At 42.9% G+C, this 22,454-nt stretch overlaps 2 protein-coding genes across 3 annotated transcripts in view; both read right to left on the reverse strand.

Moving 5' to 3' along the window:
• Nucleotides 1-671: 671 nt before the first annotated feature.
• Nucleotides 672-12,513, reverse strand: LOC121307652 (alpha-N-acetylgalactosaminide alpha-2,6-sialyltransferase 2-like). Of its 2 annotated transcripts, XM_041239881.1 has the most exons (9): nt 11,056-12,513; nt 9,555-9,725; nt 6,684-6,969; nt 5,610-5,778; nt 4,962-5,275; nt 3,374-3,477; nt 3,018-3,101; nt 2,694-2,793; nt 672-2,204 (listed from the first exon to the last, which is right to left on the reverse strand). In XM_041239881.1, the coding sequence occupies exons 2-9, from the start codon at nt 9,674-9,676 to the stop codon at nt 2,034-2,036; spliced, it is 1,350 nt and encodes a 449-aa protein (XP_041095815.1). In that variant the 5' UTR covers nt 9,677-9,725; nt 11,056-12,513; the 3' UTR covers nt 672-2,033. The 2 variants fall into 2 exon arrangements, with proteins under 2 accessions (XP_041095815.1, XP_041095814.1); XM_041239880.1 differs by lacking the exon at nt 11,056-12,513 and having other exon boundaries at nt 9,555-10,086.
• The window catches only part of rnf213b (ring finger protein 213b), a 35,074-nt gene continuing 25,121 nt past the window's right edge, over nt 12,502-22,454 (reverse strand). The window contains exons 39-55 of the mRNA XM_041239774.1: nt 22,416-22,446; nt 22,147-22,244; nt 21,725-21,904; nt 21,147-21,338; nt 20,625-20,762; nt 20,286-20,411; nt 19,092-19,208; nt 17,555-17,657; nt 17,007-17,208; nt 16,616-16,723; nt 16,143-16,260; nt 15,828-15,902; nt 14,501-14,643; nt 13,760-13,937; nt 13,308-13,504; nt 12,868-12,928; nt 12,502-12,588 (exon numbers count right to left, since the gene is read on the reverse strand). Of these exons, the coding sequence (XP_041095708.1) occupies nt 12,517-12,588; nt 12,868-12,928; nt 13,308-13,504; nt 13,760-13,937; nt 14,501-14,643; nt 15,828-15,902; nt 16,143-16,260; nt 16,616-16,723; nt 17,007-17,208; nt 17,555-17,657; nt 19,092-19,208; nt 20,286-20,411; nt 20,625-20,762; nt 21,147-21,338; nt 21,725-21,904; nt 22,147-22,244; nt 22,416-22,446 (2,139 nt within the window). The 3' untranslated portion in view covers nt 12,502-12,516. The remainder of the gene's footprint in view (nt 12,589-12,867; nt 12,929-13,307; nt 13,505-13,759; nt 13,938-14,500; nt 14,644-15,827; nt 15,903-16,142; nt 16,261-16,615; nt 16,724-17,006; nt 17,209-17,554; nt 17,658-19,091; nt 19,209-20,285; nt 20,412-20,624; nt 20,763-21,146; nt 21,339-21,724; nt 21,905-22,146; nt 22,245-22,415; nt 22,447-22,454) is intronic.

The raw sequence follows: 22,454 nt of genomic DNA on the forward strand, positions 1-22,454 counted from the left end.
ATTTGGCTACATGTGGGAGATATAGACGTTGTGTGATGCTGTGCCTTTATGAATTCTAAAGCAAAGTTTATTTCATAACAATAATCTAACTCTAAATCTAATGTTCGTGGGGTACTGGCGTGACTTTAAATACACACAGCAATAACCTAACCCTAACCCTAAGGTTCGTGTGGTGTTATGGTGACGTGGTAGGGGTGCTGAGGGTGAATGAAGCGCTACAGGAATTAGAAGTTGCGCATGTAGTACTAGCCTGTGATCTACGCGGTGGGAGCCTTCGTTCTGCAGCAATACTCAGGTGCTTCTATTATTTATCTCACTAGCTAACCCACGTTATTCTGGATATATTACATATATATGTGTTTTATTCTAACAAAGATTCTAACAAAGTGGCCACAGTGCGACCAGACGTCTGTTTAACTGCTTTGCTGTTTCTACAAGTCAAGGGCTGTGAAAGCCGATCCTGTCTTTGATAGGAGATACTGTTCCTGGACTGGATTCTTCCAAGGCTGCATTTCAATTTGTTTTTATTTCTGTTCTGTTGATAAAATATTTAATTGGAGTTATATTGGAATTCGGGGATTGGACGCGTTTTCAGCTTCCTGTTCTTTATTTGCTTGCTTTCTGTAGGCTGGTTTTAAGATGCTGTCTGGATTTCAGCTGGTTAATATGGACCAAGATAAAAAAAAAAAAAGAAAGCTGAAGAAAGACGGGCCACGCTCTTTAACTGGTGCAGGAATTACTAGCACGACAGTGACGTGTTAGTGCATTACAAACCACACACAGGGAAACACCACATTCAAGAGTGATTTTTAAATAATCCTGCGCGGTCTGTTTAATATGTATCACTACCTTCTTATTTCACGATCTGACTTGCAGTCCCTAAAATGCCAAAGCGACAAGTATAAAAGAGGTCACTTTAATACAAGTTCACTTCAGCATGCAAATGTTGAACAATGCAGACATCACATCATTCAACGACTTCAAATTTAACATTAAATATTACAATAAATGTAATTTTGGCTTACTTATTTATTATTTGTTCATTAGACATACAGGCACAGATGATTTGAGGTCTGGTTTGCGAAGGAGATTGTCTTGTGTATAACCATTGATTATCCAGGGCAGAGATTTAACATATATACAAACCATAACATCCACAGTTCAACATATGTTTAGAAATATACTATGTAAATATATAGAGACCAAAAAGCCACATTTTTCTGCAATATTACATTTGTTTTAAAATACATTACACAAATAAAGTAAAATCACACATTCATTACAATACAAAAATATATTGACAGCAGTATTATATGATTGTATTAACACATTCCTGAAGGTATGGAATTTAGCCAGATGAAAGTGGTCATTATTGTTACAGTGTATTTAATTCCTTCTATGTTTAATTCAGGGAGTCCCCATATCTGATCAGAGTAACACAACCTCCTCGCATGGTTCACAACACTAGCCCAGTGTTCTCCCTGCAACAAAAAGAGCTGTCGCGAGTCGTTGTTATCACGTTATCATTTGAAAGCTCAGAGACATGTATTAAAGAGATGCGTCATCAAGTTAGAGGCAGTACAACACAAGCTCTTGTACCTCATCCACTGGCCAGACAAACTATTGAAAATTCAGGTAGGAGAGGACACTGATATGAGCAGTTTCTGGTTATTGGAGTAAACAGTCTATCCACAGCCAACCAGTTTGGCACCCCGAGTAATTCATTTCAATGAATAGGAATGAGTTGTAATTTGCCAGATGTCCAGAAGGTAGCAGTGGTGTAATGTGCAAGCTGTAGTATCCAGTATATTCCCGGCAGGATGGTGAAATGTCATCCCAGCTAAATCCCAGAAATTACCACAAGTGGAGTAAAAAGGGCGCCAGCAATGCAACACATGACCATGACAGGCTGTCAGGATGCCATCTTACAAGAATCAAAATGCATTGGTGGTGCCCTATGCTGCTTTACACAGCTATTACCAGACAGCTCTACACGCCAGGCTGGTAGGGTTGGGGCACCAGACAGACCACACTCACTCCCTTGTGTATAACTGAATGATGCCAGCCTCGTGGAGTTGCTGCCAGAGCCTCATTTCCATCCTAAAGTCGTGGTTGATGTAGAAGGTCACTTTATGGTAGACGTTATCATAGTAATGGTCTGAGAATTTGGCGTAGTTGGGAGTCATGAAGCCATAGGCACTCACCTGAAAGAGGTGGGTTGTATGTCAGTCAGAGTGAGACAGAAAGATCATCAAGTAATACTTCATGGACCACCACATGACTCTGACACATGCTTTTAATTCTACTGGATGTTTTCATTTGCCAGTGGAAAGCATCCCCATCAATGTGCTTCGCATCAAGGTTAGCAACACACACCAATGTGGCACACAATAGGGTACCAGCACACTGCATAGCGGTTTCACCCATTCCAGTAATGGATCAAACAGCTATGCAAAGAGAGTCTTATTTCAATCCCTGCTTTTCTTTTTTTTTTTTTTTTTAATAAAAAATCTATATTCTATAGCTCAGTAGGAATTAATTTCTCTGACATAATGTGACACCAACCAAACTAGAGCCAATCCTGGCTGAATTCTAACAACACCCTAGCCCTCCACACAGTGCATTCTATCAACAGCCCAGCCCTGTCTGACCACACCCACTAGCCAGCTACATCCAGTACTGCTCCCTCTCACCTGGTCACATGTGTGCACTGCAGCCAATAACATGGTAGCCCCTGTGGAGGCACGGTAATAATCTCTATATCCTGTTGTTAAAACACTGGCACGCAAGAACCTGCAGAACAAATACAATACAAATGGAATCAGTACATTTTAGTACATTTACATGGGGGTGGATTGAGAACTATTTTGTTATCCTTCTTCTAACTACTATTCACATCATGTAAACTGTAATATTCTTATTGCATTAGGTACTCGAATGCATACTGCACAGTGATTCCAGGTGTACACGTAGATAGCATGGTAGGGTTAGGCCCATGTTGTTCCTATGACTTTTACCTGTTCCTAATGTAACGAATAAAGTCTGGATGATACATTTTGAATTTTTCCGCTCTTACATCCTCTCCAAACTGTTTTGGTGGACTGAGGAAAGAACACAGAAAACAGAAGTTAGAAAAGTTACACATTTACATGTGAACAAGCTAGTTTGTCAATGGTAGCCATGAGTTTAGAAATGTATCAAATGTTCAATGCGGAACCCTTGCCAAGGCATCATTGCTCGGGAGGTGTCTATGGTTTGCAGGAAAAATATCTTGAAGCTTTCATCTCCCTGTTTTTATTCATTTTAAAATTAATATGTAGTGCTTAAAAAGCCATCTTAAACAGACCATGTTTGAATATCTAAAGCTGCTTACGTCTTGGATCGCTCTGGCCCCTTCTCGACGGGCGTGTGTGTCACCGCTGCCTTTAGAAGGAGGTAGTCTCGATCGTGGTCTGGCAGGAAGATGAACCGGGTCTCCTGTGGGACAGTTTATATATATACAGTACCAGTCAAAAGTTTGAGTACACCTGCTTGTAACCAGGTTTTTCATGATTATCTATGCTTTTAACTGTATAAACTTGTCTATAAACACTTAATATTTCATTTTATGATACGAGTACTTATATAAGCTGATAATCATAAGTGAATTGCATTCAAAAATTTAATTTTTAAATGAAAATGTAAATCTTGTCAATTTCAATGAAATGGTCACCCAAAGCAAGGGGATTTCAGCTAAATTGGCACTTGCTAAATAAAGCTTACAGTGTTATATTGTTAACACCTAAAAATGTTGATCGTTTTATTGGGTAGGAAGAATGAGGCATCAGTCACCTGTGGACATGCTGCTTTATGTCTGAATTTCAGCTGCAGTATCATTGCATGGTAATTAAAACTCAGGATCACTGTGATACAATTCTAACTGCGATTACACAGTAGTTAGGAGCTGGGTTTGGGGCTCTGTCTGTTTTTAATTCATGATGCAGTTTTTTAAAAGTAGTGAGTAGTTGTTTCTTGATGAAGATATGCACAGTCCTTTTCTTCAGATACTAGTTTGGCTCTTTCAATATATACAGGTTTAATTCCGGAAACAAAAAGAACGCTCAAAACAAAACAGTACAGATCATACTTTCATATGCAAACTGCACGGTGCAAAACTTAAGTTCAAAACAAAACATAACAGAACAAAATAATACAATGCAATACTGTAGGTTTGATCCTCCAGAACTTTCTTGATCGACAAGTCTCCAATACTAGTCTTAATGAAAGAGAGAAGTGAGCTGAGCTGAGTGCATCTTGATTAAGTAGCCCCACCCTCCTTTCTTCTCTTTGTGGGTTCAATCACCCCGGGCAACCCCCTGTGGAGAATCTCATGTACGTGTCCTAAAGAAAACTGGTTCTGGCTCACACTGCCTAAGATGGTGTTATCTTGGTGTGGCTCTTTGTTCCTTTATTCTTAACCTGTGTTATCTCTTGAGCGCATCGGTTCCTCCAGCAATGTGCGATTGTGTTATTCCAGCAGTCAGACGGTCGTCGTTAGTACAACGAAATGCAATCTTGCAATCTCGCATAATATCTCACTCTGATAATCTCCTTTTAAAACTAACAGGGTGGACAAACCTGCAAACACGTGTATCTTATATTGCATTCAAACTTCTTTCCATGTTATCCAAAATATGGCACTTTTAGAAATAAAGTTGGGGGGGTCCTACCACAAGGTACCACAAGGTACCCCGAACTGCCTGCTGTCCTCTTTGCTGGGTATGAACTGCATATACACCAAAGTCTATACTATCATGCTATGGTCATTAAAATATGTGTAAGTATTTATCCGGCGTGGTAGTTATGTGTCTCTTGTGTTTCAAACTACAAAAATAATCTTAAAAGAGCATGTTTCTCAAACAATGCACAACCTGCCTCTCTGTGGCTGAGCATTTAGAAAAGTGCTGCTTCCACCTGCATACCTCAGACTTAGGGGGTCCGCTGAACCCCAGTGAGAAATAGGCCATCATGGAGTTCTGCAGGGTGTTAGTGGAGAAGGTGTAGAACGAGGTCCTTCTCCCGACATCCTCCTCAAACCCCTCAATCACAGCTCCGTTCGTTCTGAAGACGTAGTCATGCTGGTCAATCTCTTTTCCTTTCTGGGAGCCCTTCAGTATCCCCCCATTCCCGACCACAGCACAGCGGACACAGGCTGGCCTGTTAGCCCTGCTACCCCAGTCATCAAGCATGTGCTGGTTAGCCGTGGTGTTTAAAAGGTCCAAAGACTCCTTCAGGACTAAGGCGAGAGAGAGGGGAGAGAGATCACAGAAAATCTTCAGGGGAAAAAAGACAACATCCTCTTGTAGTAACAACTCTAGGCTGCATTGTAGCCCCCCACAATCATTTACCACAGATCCAGTCACTCCACTCTAACCACTAGTCCACACTGCCTCCTTCCCACCCCTTAGCACTAACCACTCTGGCACATTGACTCTCTCCAAGTATCTCAACTCTAACTTGAATTCCACACAGCCTCCCCAGTATCTCAGATCTAACCACTAGAGCACACAGCCTCCCCAGTATCTCAGTTCTAGCCACTAGTTACTGAACCCCTGTAGCAATGCTCTTGCCATCAAAGGGGACCACGCTCCATCCGTGGGCCCCGTTGTATTGTTTCAGACGGCTGTACTCCTCCGCTGTGGCGTGCTTCTTCCACTGCAGGATGGGAACGGTCTCTAGGAACTTGTCTTTGAACAACATGGATTTCAAAAACTTCTTGGGAATGTTGTCCGGACAGTCCTAAGAGAGATGGTGAAAGAGCAAACCATTCGTGAATCAGGTTTGCAGCCCTTACACTTGTGCAGGTCACTTCACTTCAGCATTGTCTTCAGGGTCATAGCATGTCGCTTGCTGCAAAACGTCCATTAGAGTAGGGTTTCCCAAACCTGGTCCTGGGGACCCACTGTATCTGCTTCTTTTCATTCCAACTGAGCTATCAATTACTGAACTAGACCCTTAATTGGACTGGTAATTTGCTTAATTAGACCTTTTAAATTGCTTTCAGCTCTTACAAAAGTTATCTACTTTTACCTGTTTTCAGCTCTTGAACAGTTGCATATTTCAAGTTAGCGATAACATTTGATAAGTAACTTGAACTCTGCAACTGTTTAAGAGCTGAAAACAAGTAAAAAGGTCTAATTAAATAAATTATCAGTTAAATTAAGGGTCTAGTTAAGTAATTGAGATCTCAGTTGGAACGAAAGCCAGCAGCCACAGGGGGTCCCAAGGACCGAGTTTGAGAAGCCCTGCATTAGAGGAAGCAGATGTCGGCTAACAGGAAAGAAAATGAATGGTGAATTAATCTAACCAGACTGTGAGACATACAAGCTTTCTGTAAACTACGAAGGTGGAAATAAGACTCCTATTGCATAGCAGTTTCACCCTATCCAGATTTTACAACAAGTTTGATTAGCCACCGTGTATAGCACATAGGTAGTAACTCAGGTAGCTCAGGTGTGTTATGTAATGGGAGCCTTATTGCCATTCCTGCACTAGAATGGTATGAAATGATCTTTAGAATGAAAACAGAACACATGCTTTTCTGCAAAATTGTAAATGTGAGAACTACGTAATGAATAAAAATGTGTGACAGATTAACAATAAACTCACTGCAAAGTATCTGCTGAATATAACGAGAGCCCTACCGATGAGTGGATGTCCTCTTGTGCATATTTGTCCCCGATGAATGGTGGTTCAGTCAGTGGTGGCTTTGTCTGGGCTCTAGAAGTTAAGGGCTCGGGTTTCACGTTGTTTGCAGATTTGATTTTATCAGGAGGTATGCCATTGTTTGCAAGCTGTCTGTTTGCTAAATATTTCTCAGTAGATTTAAAAGCATCCTCCTCATTTCCTCTTCCCTCCTCTGTCGATCTGCTGTGTTCCGCTTCTGGGTTTGACAAACTGCCATCATGTACAAAACTCTCATAACTCATACTGAAACAAACAAACAAAAAAAAACTTTAAAAAGGTAAATTATAAACTAGCTCTGTTTTCTCTGCACAGAACTTCCCTCATCACAAGACTAGATTTTATCCAGGATGACTGCATGACTTTCAGTAAGATAACAATTATTGTCAGGGCTGCCAAGAGCCGTCATTAGCCCCATACCCTATACCTTGCAATCTAAGCAGTGTCTGAGGAAGATCTTTTCTATATTCTGTTAATGGGTTTGAAGGAAACTGTCAATGACACGAAGAGGTTTCAATATCTCAGTTAAAATCTGCAGCAGGATAGTTTACTTTTTATCAAAGTAGTTATGTTTAAGTTATTTACAGTAGTCAAACTTTTTTTTTTTTTTTTTTTTTTTTAAGCATTAAAATAAATTTTAATGGTATTCCTGTATACCATTTTATTTATCCCATGCCAAGAATAAACCACTCTTCTCTGCTCTTAATGAATAACCTGTATTAGTAAATATATTTGTATTTTAAGCAATATAACTGATCATTCTCTAATTGTGTTTACCACCAGCTGAAGAAAGTACTTTATTTATTTTACACAATATAATTTTTCTAACAAACTGCTGCACCACATTGTTTTAAGGAACTAAATCTTAATAACAGAATAATTCACATTGTGGTCTATACTGTGCAACATTAGGGTTCTTGTAAATTTTTAAAATTCTGATTGTTTTGTCAAAGGTCTTGTGCAGAGCTACTTGATGTAAAACAGTTTCTATATTTAACAAGGCGTTGTGCCTTGGGGAAATTCCCCTGTCCTCGCCACCCTCTTGATGGGCCTGGTTATTGTGAATCCAATTATTTCAAATCTAAAGAACTTATTTGTACAACTTCTTTATTATGATTTATAGAATGAGATCTTGTAAAAGTATGCTACACCCTCTATGCTACTCATATTGTCAACCCAGGGCAAGTTAATTTTACACCTTTCTTCAGTCACACTGCAGCAACATCCTATCTGGATGAACTAAACATTAACTCTCTCGTTAAACCTTGTCAACACCCTCTAACACAAACACAATAAAAAGCAGGCTATCTTCAGCCCAGTGAACATAAAACCTGATTTAGTTCATACAAATTAAAATATGTAAAATGACAACAGTTATAGTTTGTCCACAATACTGTTACAACTCATTTAAAAAAAAAAAAAAAAACAGAGTCGTTATACAGGGCAAGCCAAACCCCTGTGACAGAGAAGCCCAGTGACAGACTGCTGGTTGGTAATGTATGTAAATAATCCCATTCACGGTTCACCAAGCCATGGCACCTAGTTTACCTAGTAATTGATTAGCAGCTTAAATGCTGGCCCACACGCACATAGAGTGCTTATGAGACACCTTGTGATCTTGGTGGTGATGCTATGACAATATAGAACCATTAAGGTCTCTGTCGAACCTGTCTGAGAAGCTATGTTTACGTATCTAGCTACAGCAGGAACTCCAGCAGCATCTTACTCAGTTAAAAAAATAAATAAAAAGTTGGACTTTTCACTTACTTGCACTAACGGCTTCAAATGCATTTGCATTTAAATACTTGCAAAATTCAAATTTTGATAGCAGTCGGTTGCGTCAAATTGTTGTGTGATCAATTTTACATACCAGTGTATATTTGTAATTTCTATATAACAAAGCAATGTACCCAATAATTATTTTTTTTTGTTTTTTACGGGGGGTTACCACAGAAACAGTTCAAAACTGTGACAAATTAATGACTGCCGACTCTGCGAACACCTAAATCTGCTTTCCCAGTTGGCCGAACGAAGAAGTGTTTTGTTTAAAACACATTCCCTGCTTTGATGTCACAGTGTTGCCAGGCTGCAGGAGGTGCGAGAGTGAGAAGAGGTTGTTTACAAGTTGAGGCGGGCGGGGTCCTTCCTTCACAGGCCAGTTTCCAGGATGTGAGGCTGAACTAGGAGCCCGGAAACAGGGGGGTAATATGCCGTGCACACACATCACCCCACTTCTCACTTAAGATGGTCTATTTTTTAAATGGATCTATAGTGCAACGCATGGCCCAGAGTATAGCAGGAGACGATTACCCCCAAAACCCCAAACAAACATTTCATGGTACAGACATTAGATAAAAGCTACATACTTTATTTTACTCATGACATATTTAGTAAAATCAAATTAAGATCCACAACAAGTAACTCAAATGCTTTGGTGACTTAATAAATGAAGACATAATTTTGCCTTTTATCACGTAACTTTGTATTCTGTTATTGGTAGACAGGAGTTCATTTATGAAATGACATCTCAAAAGCAGCATGCAATTTCCAAAACCAGTAAATAAGATAAATGTATTTAAATAGGAAAAGTGTCTATTTATGAATGAGTGACTTATGAGTAAGTACCGACCGCTTTATTATGGTTGAACAGCAACTGCAATTGAACAACACATTTCAACATTTATAATCAAGCCTTCCAGAACATTCAAACAGTTACTACAAAGTCACTGGACAAGCTTTACATTGCTTTGACAGTTCACTGGTTTTCTAACTGCCTCAAAACACACAAAGGAAGAAAATAAATAAAAGGTAAAAACAAGGCTACACTGTACCTGAAACTAGTTACACTCCATGGGATGGCAAATGTGCGACTGGAGAAGAACAAAAGTGCCAGTAACACCAGACACAGCATAAAAACCCATAGCCGCTTCTTAGAAAAAAAGCCCTGTTTCATCTTCTCTTCCCTCCAGTGGTAATAGTGGTTAGCAGACAGAGAGGCAAGCCTGGGGGAGGGAAGGAGGTGAGAGAGACAAATAGAACATAAAACCAGTTCCTCAAACCCAGAACAGAGGCCAGAGTCCAGTGTCCATCCCATTCTGATAGCTTTCAGATTGATCCTGATAACAGACTGATCCTTGCCAGACAATCGCAAGGGTGTGTGTGCTGCCTTGGGGGGTTGCCCCAGTGTGAGGCACACTCCACTCATTTATTCATTGCCTGTGTTTTCAGAACCCTTTTCTTGGTTGCCTTGCAATTGTTAAAAGAGAACTTTTGACATCCGGGATTGCAGAAGGCTAGGCAAAGAATGCTGTTTATACTGAATGACAGATCTAGAGGCATCCTTATAACATCTGACCTTGTTAAGTTAGCACTTGGGGGGGGGGGGGGGGGGGGGGGGGGGGGGCAGGTGACATTAACAGTCCAGGATCTTCTTCCAACAATGTCCTTTATTATGCAATTGAACAGTGCAGCACTTTCCTGCAGTAGTGTAGGTATTCAATGACGTCACCAGCACCTGGTTTGGAATGCATGTATTCCCTAGCTACATAATGTGTGAATAATGTTGATTGTGCATTGCAATGTACTCTATAGGTTTTGCAGTGTGAATAGGGATACCCCATCTACACTACCTAAATAATGCACGCTAAACATGCTTTTAAACGTGCTCTTATGTAATAATTCCAATTACATTTTCTGAGTGTATATATCTGCACTTGATTGAAGGCTTTATTTGACAGGATTTCTGAACTCCCCTTGTTTAGGTATAGTGGTGAAATAGACAGATGTCATCAGTCAGGCCCCTGCTAGAGCTACTCTTAACTGATTGTATTGTTCATCACCGCAGGAGTAAATCACACCTGAAGCTGTAGGCTTACTTGAAGTTCTTCACACAGCTATAGGGGAGCAGCAACTTATTCAGGGCTCTGATTGCCCCAAACATTTTAAATAATAAACTTAATTGAGGGTAGTTCTGTAACCTGATCAGGACTATTGTGAGTTTCTAACCCTGTTGTTGGAATGAAAACCAAGGATTTGGAAACCCTGTTCTGAACTGTTTGAATTAATTAGAAGAAGCAAATTTAAGTGCCAATACCTGTCGTTGATTATTCCACATTGAGGTTGAATTAATCAACAGTCTTTGTATTTTAGTTGATTATGAAAAGTTGTAAAATTTCACATTTTAGCCTGATTTGTAACTTCACACAAACGTTTTGAGGCTCATTGCCTCAGTTTAAAAAAAAAACAGTTTTTTCCTTGAGTGAATGCAAACAATCAATTTATTTGAATAAAAACTGCAGAAGTTGAAAAGAACAGGAAAACAAAACCACTTACCATTTGCCATTTCTTCACTCCACTGAAACCCTCCTACTGTTCCAACAATACCAATGCATTCCCTTCATAGGAAAAATAAAGTCTCTCTAACAGTCCAGCAGCTCCTACCAGGTCATGATCTGGGAAGAGTTTCAAGCATCTGATTCAAGTGTTGCAGGCCGCCCCTCCCTTGCGTTCACAAGCCACGATGGCAATGTTTCAAACCATAGCATTCAAACTTTTTAACACTTTACAGGGCAGACTCATTTTGGTATCGGCTTCAAAAGTTCTAGGTTTAAAGTACAATCCATTTTCCCTCTGTGATGAATAGATTGTGGGCTAAGAATTTCATTTCTGATGTTCATTTGCCATTCTGCTTCCTTCAGAGATAACAGCCGTTGTTGACATCACTTCCCTCCAAGGCCACTGTCTGATATATCATCCCCCCTCCCCCTCCTCACAGGAAACAACTGAAGTGAAAGTGAAGCTCTAATATGAGAAATTAAGTATTTTTGGTTTGAATAACTGAACATATTGGTCCTGTTTAAAAAAAAAAAACAACCAGCAATTAAACCCATGTTAAATATGCTCTGATTGGTAATTGTGACATATTAATGCCTAAAAATCAGTGCATAGTATGTCAATGATCATTTTAATGCAAAAGTAGATAATATTTCCTGAAATAAACACTGAATACATAGCCTACATGTATCCTAACTCAGTTATGGTCGGCCCATTCCCAAGTGCATTTACACCCACTCACAGTTGCAAAGTTGCATTCCACCCACTAGATTAAGGGTACAGACTGGGAGTCTATTTGATTTTTTTAGGGTGGGGCCACACTGGGATAAGCAGAACACAGTTGAGTCAGTCAGTTTTGAGTCTTCAGCGCAGAATCAACATTTAATTGCAGGCACCAAATTCATTTTTCATTTAAAAAAAAACAAAAAAAAAAACTGCAGGATGATTGAGAATCCTTGATTTGAGAAACGCACTTTAGAGATAGGTACAGGGGTACAGATTGAGGGAGAGTATGGGGCTCTGTTACAGTATAGAGGGGTACAGATAGAGAGTAGGAGGCTCTGTTACAGTATAGAGAGGTAAAGATTGAGATAGAGTAGGGGCTCTGCTGCAGTAGAGGGGTACAGACGGAGGAAGAGTAGGGGTCTCTATTACGGTATAGAGGGGTACAAATTGAGGAAGAGTAGGGGTCTGTTACAATACAGAGGGGTACAGATTGAGGAAGAGTAGGGGGCTCTGTTACAGTATAGAGGTTACAGATTGAGAGAGTGTAGGGACTCTGCTGCAGTATAGAAGGGTACAGACTGAGGAAGAGTAGGGGTCTCTGTTACAGTATAGAGGGGTACAGATGACGGCTCTGAAACCCAGAACCAGTTTCCTCTCCTGCTGTTTTAAAGGGGCTCCATAGCAACCTCCTCCAGCAGGACGGTTGCTATGGAGATGCAGGCTGGCTCCACCGCCTCACTTCCCCAGCAGCTGTTTGCGCTGTTGCTCCAGTAACGCTTCCAGGTGATCTGCTCTCTTTAAGGTTGCCTGTGGGGAGAAACAGCAGGTTTGAGCCACACGTTTTTATTGTGTTTTTTGTACTTTGTAATTGTCTTTTTATTGTTCTCCAGGAGCTCCTTGTAAATTAGGCATTGGTCCCAATGGATAAATAAATAAATAAATACATAAACAAACAAAATAATCTTCATGGCATAAGGTATATATATTTTTTGCTATGTTTATTCAAAAAGGTTTGACTGTGGTACTAAATATGAAAGAGAAGTAAAAATCAATGTTGTATTCCATGTGGAAGCTCAGGGTTCTCACCTCGTGTTGCTTTCGCAGGTTATTTACAGTCTCTTCCTTTTTCACTATAGCAGTTTTCACCCTGCAGGAGAAGAGGGAGTGTTGGCACAGTGATCACATTGACAGAGCACAGCAGAGCTCAGACACTGCTACATTCACAGGCAAGACCTTATACTTGAGCAAAATTAAAATGCTTAAAGATTAATCATAGTTTAGTAGTCACCCGAGTCATTATGTTTAGATTGCTGAACTCAATTCCACTTGAATTGTTTCTAAAACATCCTGCCCCCGAGTTTCCATTGCATTTAAATGTATTTTTCAGACAATGAAACTAATACTTTAGTTATACTGGGTTAGTCTTTTTAAGTGTGGGTACTGCTGAACAGGTCAGACTTGACTTTTTTGCCCCGCCCCTTCTTGTGACCTCACCTCTCATTCTCTGCGATTGGCCCCGTCCTCACCTCTTGTGCACTTCAGCCAGCTCCTCCTCCTTCTCGCGGGTCACTCTCTCCAGCTCCAGTCTCTGCCGCGCCCTCATCTCTGACATCTCCGTCTTCATGCACCTGTTCTCCTCCTCTGTGGACACCAGCCAGTCGGCAAACTCCTGCCGGATCACCTCTGCCAGGCTTCTCCGTTCCTCCGTCAGCCGGTCCTGAATCTGCGGCAAACATCAGTTAGAGTGGGACAGGGAGGGAGGCAGAGTCACAGCACTGAGTTACTGCACTGTCACAGGACCAAGTTCTCAGTACTTCACTGTATTGAATTAGCTGCCTCACAACCCCAGGACTGAATTCTCTATACAATACTGGATTTCATTTTCTTGCTCTCCCTCCTGCTGTCCTAACCACCTTCAGGACAGTCAGCCTAACCTGCCCCCTCATGCAATCAGACAGCGCCTCCCCCTGGTCAGTACCTGTGTAAGGTCCTGCACCTCCTGCTCTTTCTGCCTGAGGAGCCCCTGCAATCGCACGGCCTCCCCCTCTGCCTGGCTGAGCCGCCCTTTCAGCTCGCTGTGCTTCTCCTGCAGGCTCCTCTCTGAGCGCTCCAGTTCCCGCAGCTCCATGTCGTACTTCTCCCTCACGCGCTTCACCCTGAGACCGGAGCGCAGTGTCAGTCACTAACTAGAGGTTTCGCCTGCTCTGTACTGTAAGTAATGAATAACTTTGACCACACAATCATTAGATTTCCAAAGTACTTTTAAAATCAATTCAAGTCCAATTCCTTCGAAGGCACTGGAATTGATATTTTAGAGACATAATAATTTTTGCGATAGTTCAACAACTTTCATTTGAAGCCAATTTAATTGACTAACAGTTACTTCCATTTAAGTAATTTGTTGCCACTGTGAGAAGCTCATTTTAACTGAATACTGCTAATGGCAACACTGAATACTGAATAACTGAATACTGATAATGGCAATTTTGATCAATGATGTGTGGAATGATTGAAAAGAATTGGAATTGAAAAATAGGAATTGACTATAGGGCAGGCAGAGCCAACACAGTTAAAAAGTCACAGCATCACATTATTTCCTGAAAAGAGGATATATAAGACAACAATGCCAGGGTGGCTAACATGGCGAGGATAGCAACTCATTAAAATGGCATGGACTCCAGAGTTAGATCACAGATTACTAATCCTGCCCCCCTTGGACCTGTTCTCGGAGGCTCTCTCGCACTCATCCCTGGCTCTGCTAGTCTCCTCCTCCAGCCTCTGAATCACCAGCTCGATCTCCTTGTCCCTCCCTCTGCGCACCTCCTCCTTCAGCTCCCGCTCCCTGCTCAGCAGCCAGGCCTCCTGAAAACAAACAGCCCGGGGGCCGGGGCACAGCAGGGTACAGTGTAGAGTAGGTGGGGTTCAGGCTAGAACACCCAGATTTCACCTCCGGGACCCCAGGTTTGATTCTGACCTGGGACACCCAAGTGAATAAGATTGTGGGCATAGGTGTAGAAAGATGGGCCAGGCTTTTCAATGACAGGCCAGCTGAGAGAATCTGAATGCTGATCTTAAGCATTTAAAAATCAGCCCTAACTCTAACCCAAGCCCAAGGCAATGTTAATTAAGGCAATGGCTCAGAAAGAATGTTTCATGTGTTCAAAAGAATGCAGTACAATTTTACATTGGCCCGTCTTTCTCCAGCAAGCGAACAGCGTGACCAGTCTTTCTGCAGCTAAGGACCCCACCTACTTTACAGATTAACAACGACTAATAAAATGTTACAGATCCACAGTCTGTCAACACACTTTTGGTATATAAAAACCCCTGTCAAATTCACCTTTTCAATGACCACGGACTATTTTTTTAAATTCATATTCCAATTATGCCTAACTGAGATCCATTTAGCCAGGAATGAACAGGTGATACCCAAACATGATTCACTTTCTAATCACTTTTACCATCTTGCTGCAAACATTTACACACTTTTTGGGTTAAAAGCCAAATTACAAAGCAAGTTAGCGCTTGATCATTAATAGATTACAGTAGGCTCTGCAAATGCTTCCGTCGAGTTATTTTCTGTTTACACCAGGTGTACATGCTGTTATAAAAATGTCATTTCCCTTAGTAAACATGGGAGGGCAGTGACCTGTAGTCTCTCTGCACACACAAGCTGCCTTTATTTATGAGAGTTACAGTTTAACTTTCCAGCTGGCTCTCAGAGGAAACTCAGGAGAGCAGAGAAAGAAAAAGCAGGGTGAAGGGCCATACTTTGCCCAACAGGTTTAAACATCGGGTTGTGGGAGCAGCAATCAGTTACAGTAATCCATTCCTAAGGAACGGTTAGTAGACGGTATTGCACTCAACACACACATTGACTATTTAATAGTGTTCCTTATCCATAATGAATCCTGGCTTGCTCTTGGTAGTGGCGTGTGCTTGTCACAGGTTATGTTTTTCATTGTGGGTTGTGCAACCACAGGCATACAGAGCTACTGAAATAGAGCAACCCTGCCACCTGCTGTCAGTCAGTCAGTCAGTCATACCTCTTTCTTCATGTAGTTTTCCTCCCAGGCTTGCTTCTCAATGTCTTGCCTCTCTTTCAGGGCTTTAACCTCTGCCTGGACAGAAAGACAGACAGACAGAGGGTAAGGTACTGTAACCCAGGGTATATCTTTTAAAATTTTGCATATTGTCATTCCCAAGACTAACTACGACACAATTGGTCTTCATAGAATGAATATTAAATGACGAGGCTTTGAGATTCCTGACACAGTGTTATCACAATGCAGGATGAAACCGGATGTAAAACTGTAACTCCCGCCAGGCAGACACACATTTCCCACGCCAGTGTGTCTTACCGGGTGCCTCCTCTCCTGCTCGTCTCTCGTCCTCTCGAACTCCTCTCTCAGCGCACGCCCCGCCACCAAGTTGTTGTCCTCAAGGTGCTTTCTCAGCTCGTCCAGTTCCATCCTCTGCCTGCAGGGGGCGACAGAGGACAATGAGCACCACCAAACTCTGGATTTCATTTCCTTACTCTCAGATTTGAAAACCTTTTCAATAATCTTATTGTCCCTCTGCCTGTCTTAAACACACTGTCAGGGGATCCAGCCTAAGCCGCCACCTCATTCAATGCAACCAGCGCCTCTCCCTGATCAGTACCTGTGTGATGTTCTGCATCTCCTGCTCTTTCTGCCTCAGGAGCCCCTGTCGGACGGCCTCCCCTCTGCCTGGCTGAGCCGGCCCTTCAGCTCGCTGTGCAGCCCCTCTGAGACGTCACGGCTGACCAGCCCCTTCCACCCCCACCCATTCTTACCATAACCTCCCTCCTCACCTGGCAGCCAGCTGGGACTCCCTCTCCTTCTCTTCAGCCACCTCGCTGTAGAGTTTCCTCCTCTGCTGCTGTAGCGCCTGCTCCTCCTCCTGTAGCTGCTTCTCATACCTGCAGGGGGCGCACCGGGGTGATAATTAACGTACTGTGCGTATAGAGCAGGAGATGAGATAGTCTAGTATTCTCATCCACTTTCAGTGACCCTATTTGTTTGAAAAAAATAAGTTATACCAGATGTTTCACCAGTGATTATTGCTGGGTTAATTTGAATAAACAGAGTAAACATGCTAATGTGAGTAGTTGTTTAGTATAATTGTAACTATAACTGTAATTACTGCAGCATAATTGTAACTGCAATTGTAATTTAATAAAATAGCATTGGGTGTGGCAGTACCTCTGCCTGGCGAGCTCCCTCTCTCTCTGGCATTGCTCCTCCTTCTCTCTCTCCAGCTGCTCCCTCATCTCCTCGCTCTGCCTGACGTATCTCTGAGCCGCCCTCTCGTCTGCCTGCATCAGCTCCGTTTCATGCACGGCTCGCAGCTTCTGCAGCTCCTGCTTGTGCTTGGAGATCAGCTTCTGGATCTCCGGCTCCAGCCCTGACAGGGGACACAGTCCGTGTGGAGTGTGGGTAGACATCCGTAGCTTAAACACTCAACCACTCAACAAAGAAATGTCATTTTGAGGCTTGCTGAAAAATGTCTACTAGTATAAAAGTTCCTTTAGTTGTATTTCTCAGATTTTAGCAGGGGTTTTGTACATAGTGCCCACACACTGTTATTGCAGTATTAAGCATGTGTGTATAAATAGGCTAATTGTTGCACTCTGTTGAACTCTCTCTGCCCTCCTGCTAAAGCAGTCTTTTTTTGCTCCAGGGCAATAGCTGCATTTGTAATCCCCTCTCAACTTTTCAACAGTGTGTCTCTTTCAATGTTGCTGACTAACCTTTCACTGTGATCTCTTTGATTTTCTTGGTTTTCTTGTCAATCCACTTCTCCCTGCGGATCTTCTCTGTGGCACTCATCAACTCCTTCAGCTTCTTAATCTCCTGGTGGAGGGTGGAGGGGCAATTGGAGACACAACACATCAACACAACCAAACAGAAAAACACTGAACACAGAACTTCAATCTCAATCTGGTTAATGATGAGAATGAGGGCCAGCACGAATGTGACAGAAATGGATGCCATGCTTCACAGCTGATGGGATGACGAGGCATTGACAAGCAATACAATCCGAGTCAAGATACCTGTCTGAGGAATCAATTACCAGATCCTCTATACTGTATATTGTGCATGCCAGTTTCAAGATGGAATTGGGCTGGTAGTTTAACTGGTTCAGAAGAATTGTTTTTACCAAACCTGAGTTGAACATAATAACTCTCTTTTCAGAAAAAAAAAACAAAAAAACAATTACAAATGTCCGATTTCTTATTCATGTAACGGTAATATATGATATTTCCTATGGTCTTAATCTCGCTGCTGTACTGGAGTTGCTGTAAGGAGCTTTGAGCAGCCCTGGTCAGTCCTTTGAGTTCTGCTGCTCTGTTCTGTACAGAGATGTGTGGGGTTAGAGGTCTGAGAGGCCAGTTTATATTAAAACAGGGGAAAGGAGATTAGTGCCCAAGTCAGGCTGTCAAACCTCAGGAACCTTTTCTTCATTTGCAGATGCATTTGCGGACCACAGATTATTTTAAAAGGTGGTGTTATGGGTTTAGAAGACCCCAGAATAAATTGTAAAATGTGGTCCCGCAAAAATAAATATTAACTTCTCAATGTTTCTAAAGCATTTGTAAATGCTATGATCCAAGCTGAGACATTTGACCACACTGCTTCTTTGTATCGTGTAAAGGTACCTTATGTTACGATCTCAAATTTCATGGTTACAAGACCTCCAGGTTTGACACCCCAGATTTAGCTGAAGGCTAACTCGGGAAAAGAGAGAAAGAAAGAGAAACAGAAAGATGAAAAGAAAGAGTTACCTAACACAAGGGACCCAGAATGTGCCACACCTAGTCAGAGAGGAGACGGAGAGAAAAAAACAAAATGGAAATAAAAGGGAGATGAAACGAAAATGATGATTGGAAAGCACCACCTCTGTAACAGACACTGCACAGTGATTATACCAGTAAGAAAACTACAGCAAAAGAAGCCAGAGAAAATGAAGCCCTCTGAATCTCTCTAATGGGCTGATGCTGCTTTGACGCTTCAAATTTCAACTGGATGCAGTGCTTTTACATTCAGTGCTAGTGCTTGGTTTACATGAACAAAATCTGAACTAAAATATACAACAAACCCCCCGTGCAAAAAGATTCAAAATACAACCTGTTTTGTTTTCATGAGTAATGCAGCCCTTTGGGGATCTTAAAACAACAAAAAATCTGCGGGATGTGTGTTACAGATGACCATCATTCAATGCTTGTATCCTCACACCTTCCTCTACACTGTGTAATATGTCTTTACCCTTGGTTCAGTGGAACTCACCAGGTCATGCTGCTCCTGCATGTGTGTTATCTTCTTGGTGTATTTCTGGTCGACCTGCTTTAGCTCGGTCACCACCCCCTCGCAGCGGTCGCTCAGGGCTTTCTTGTCATCGATAAGCTGGGGAGAGGAACAGGAGACACATCAGCCTTCACAAGACACACTGCTGATCTACTGGAATAGAGATCTGAGAGCTGCAGTCAGCACAGAATAGAGCAATGTATCACAATGCACCCGGTATGTGCGGAAAAATTGACCTCTCTATTAAAAATGCTTTAACCCTTAGTGGTCCATTTATTCAGTGCCTGTCAGACGTGTCAGGTCCAATTTATTTTCACACGTGCAGATGATTTTATACGCGCTGTTTAAAAGTATTTTTTTCCCCACAGTAAAACAGGTTTAAAAGGCACTGCATCTCCAGCCATGCCCCACCCTTTGTTCACTGTATTTTTTACATATCTCTTCATAGTTGTACATAATGATCAATCCTCTCCTGATCACTCGTTTTATCACCAAACTCCTGAATAATGCAATCCAAGTCATTATTTTATCACTATAACATCTCAAAAAGCTCTGCAAATGCCTGTGATATTCTTTGAGCACTGGATGTGGAAGCAGCTATATTTCTTTATGTCCGTGTTACCTCTGTGGTGCAGGGGCTATGTGTATTGCCCAGATCCGCCCCCTTTTTTTTCCGGCTTTTCATCTCCTATCGGTCTCACTAGGCCATTGAAAGGTTTTCTCTGCTTTTTCCGGAGAAAAAACAACTAGAGACCTGTGCTTGATGACTTTTTCTTCCTGTCTGAAATCGGACTGCAAAGGGAAAATCATAATGTTGGACCTGGTCTGACATAGGACCGCAAAGTGTTAAATGGGATGTTAACTCTGCACACAGTGGTCCAGATCTCAAATAGAAAGGGTGGAAAGTGGGTTCCTGACCAATGAAGGGGAGGATGGGAAGTGAGTGGGAGGGAGGAGGGGAGTGTGTGACTCAGGGAGTACAGAGAGAGCCTGTATCTGACTCAGGGAGTGGAGAGAGTACCTGTATGCGACTCAGGGAGTGGACAGTGTTCCTGCATGTGACTCAGGGAGTGGACAGTGTTCCTGTATGTGACTCAGGGAGTGGACAGTGTTCCTGTATGTGACTCAGGGAGTGGACAGTGTTCCTGTATGTGACTCAGGGAGTGGACAGTGTACCTGATCGATGAAGGCCAGATGTCTCTGGATGGTGGCCTCGTATTGATCCTTCTGCAGCTGGAAGTTGTGGTTCAGCTCCTTCTCCGTATCCTTGATGTGGCGCACTGTCAGCTTTCGCTGCTGAGCCTGGGGAGGGGGGAGAGAGGAGGGAGGCAGGGAAGGAAGGTGTGGTTCAGACAGGTAACCAGGCAGGGCAAACTGGAGCTTCGACAGATCATTCCTCTTACAGCTGAACCTGATGTCTGTCATACTGAAGAGTAATAACCCACAACAAAGCACAAAGTAAACATCAGGGATGGTGCCACCCCATTCCAATTCTATCTGATCTATTCTCCTCACCAGTGCAGTCTGCAGCATGTTGATGGTGCGTCGCTTCTCCTCCAGCTCCAGTTTCATCCTCATCATGCAGCCGGTCACCTCGGCTGCCGTGGCCGAGGCCTGGTCCACCTGAGCTAGGTCCTCTTCTGACAGCAGGGCCTGGGGTGCAGAGACAGCGGGACAGGGAGCAAGGGGGAGAATGGAAGTGAGACACAGCTTCACCCTCAACCAAACTCCCAAGGTTGGCGAAAACTTGCCCTCATCATGCTACCCCCTCCCACAGTAAACCGACCACCTACTCCTTCTCAACATGGCTGAAACACCACCATGGGAAAGGTATAAAGTTGCAATGCCCATTGGCTCAACTCTCAAAGATGTATTCATCGGATTAAAAACCACCACAAAGAGGTACAATCCCCCCACAGTTACACTGAATAACCTAACAAACTCCCCACCACATCCACTCAGCTGTTTTCCCTCTCAGCCTGTATGGAGTACTCTTCCCTAGCTTGCAGTAAGCCCTGTACCCTGCAACTGCCTCACCTGTCTGTGTGAACCCGAGGTGACGGAGCGCGGCCTCTCCTGTTCTGATTTCTCCATCTCGTCCAGGAAGCTCATGATGCTCTGCAGCTTGGCCTCAGAGAGCAGGGCGCCCCCGTCTGGCAGGGCAGGAGGCTGGTTCATCTTGCCCAGCAGCTCCAGGTTATCAGCTGTGAGGGAATTGGAGTCCCTCTCCTGGTCAAGCAGTAGGTAGGTCAGCACAGAGCTTCAGGGAAGACAACCTCCTCCTTCAAGCTAAAAACATGGGTTGGGGACTAGGGATAGATCATGTGGGGCTTGATCTGGGACCTTTTAGGGGCAGATACTAATGTTTCTTCAACAGATCTTCTCTGAATCTGTAGCTTTAGTAACAAAACATACACTGCCTTACAAAGGATGGGAATAACTTTGAAATATCCTACGCAGCTGTACTTTAAAGCTATATGTAAAAAAAAAAATGTAATGATTGTAACATTTTAAACGTATCCAAAAGTAAAATACATGTGTATGACACACTAGACAGTAAACCTCATTTTTTTTAATCTTCACAATGGCAGCCCCCAGCCTGTGCTGTGCCTCACCTCATCGATCCAGGAGTACTTCTCTTTGCAGTAGCAATGGGGCTCGGGTAGTCTCTCTGGATCCTCCTCCAGCAGCTTCAGGGTGTCCAGCAGCTCGTTCAGCGTGGTCTTGGACTGGGCTCTGCTCGACGGAGCTCTCTGCTGCTGCTCCTCCACACTCACGCCTCTCTGCAGCACGTCCTGGGGGGGGGGTTACAGGATCAGCCATCACTCCCTCCCCAACAGCCAAAAACAAATCTTGGCTCAGACACCGACCCCAGTCACCTTAAACTCTTTCATCTTTACCCCTGCACTGTGTTTGGAACATTACATTAAGAGATGGAATATCCTGTGTTTGCATCTCATCTAAGCCAGTGACCTGTCTCCTTGTCCAAATCCCGTTTTAGCCATGACCCCATTGTGAAGCAGGCCAGCAGTGTTACCTGTGAGCCTTGGGAGCCTTTCCCAGGGGAGTCAGTGGGGGAGCCAGACCTCAGGTTTGATACACCGTCCAGATCAGCTGTTACATTCACACCAGAGTCTGCAAAATGAAAAACACAAAACAAAATCAAAAACAGAAACTCAAGTTTGTGTGCACAGGAAAACAACGCAAGGCAAGGACAGGCTATCAACAACCAGGAACAAAGCAAATATTTGTTGACTAGCCCTGCAGTCGAATGTGCTTACTAGAACAATGAAGCTATCAATGCACCACACCGCACCGCTCCAGCCCTGCCCCTCACCTGTATTC

Source organism: Polyodon spathula, chromosome 57 (assembly GCF_017654505.1).
Source record: "Polyodon spathula isolate WHYD16114869_AA chromosome 57, ASM1765450v1, whole genome shotgun sequence".
Taxonomy (NCBI): domain Eukaryota; kingdom Metazoa; phylum Chordata; class Actinopteri; order Acipenseriformes; family Polyodontidae; genus Polyodon; species Polyodon spathula.

What these genes read in the sequence shown, in the direction of transcription:
- LOC121307652 (XM_041239880.1), bottom strand. Translation starts at nt 9,928, where the DNA reads ATGAGTGGAGTGTGCCTCACACTGGGGCAACCCCCCAAGGCAGCACAC. An exon ending in GCGGACCCCCTAAGTCTGAG is followed by an intron (nt 3,478 to 4,961) that starts GTATGCAGGTGG and finishes ACTGTCCCACAG; the next exon opens with GAGACCCGGTTCATCTTCCT. An exon ending in ATTCGTTACATTAGGAACAG is followed by an intron (nt 2,794 to 3,017) that starts GTAAAAGTCATA and finishes TTTGTTCTGCAG; the next exon opens with GTTCTTGCGTGCCAGTGTTT.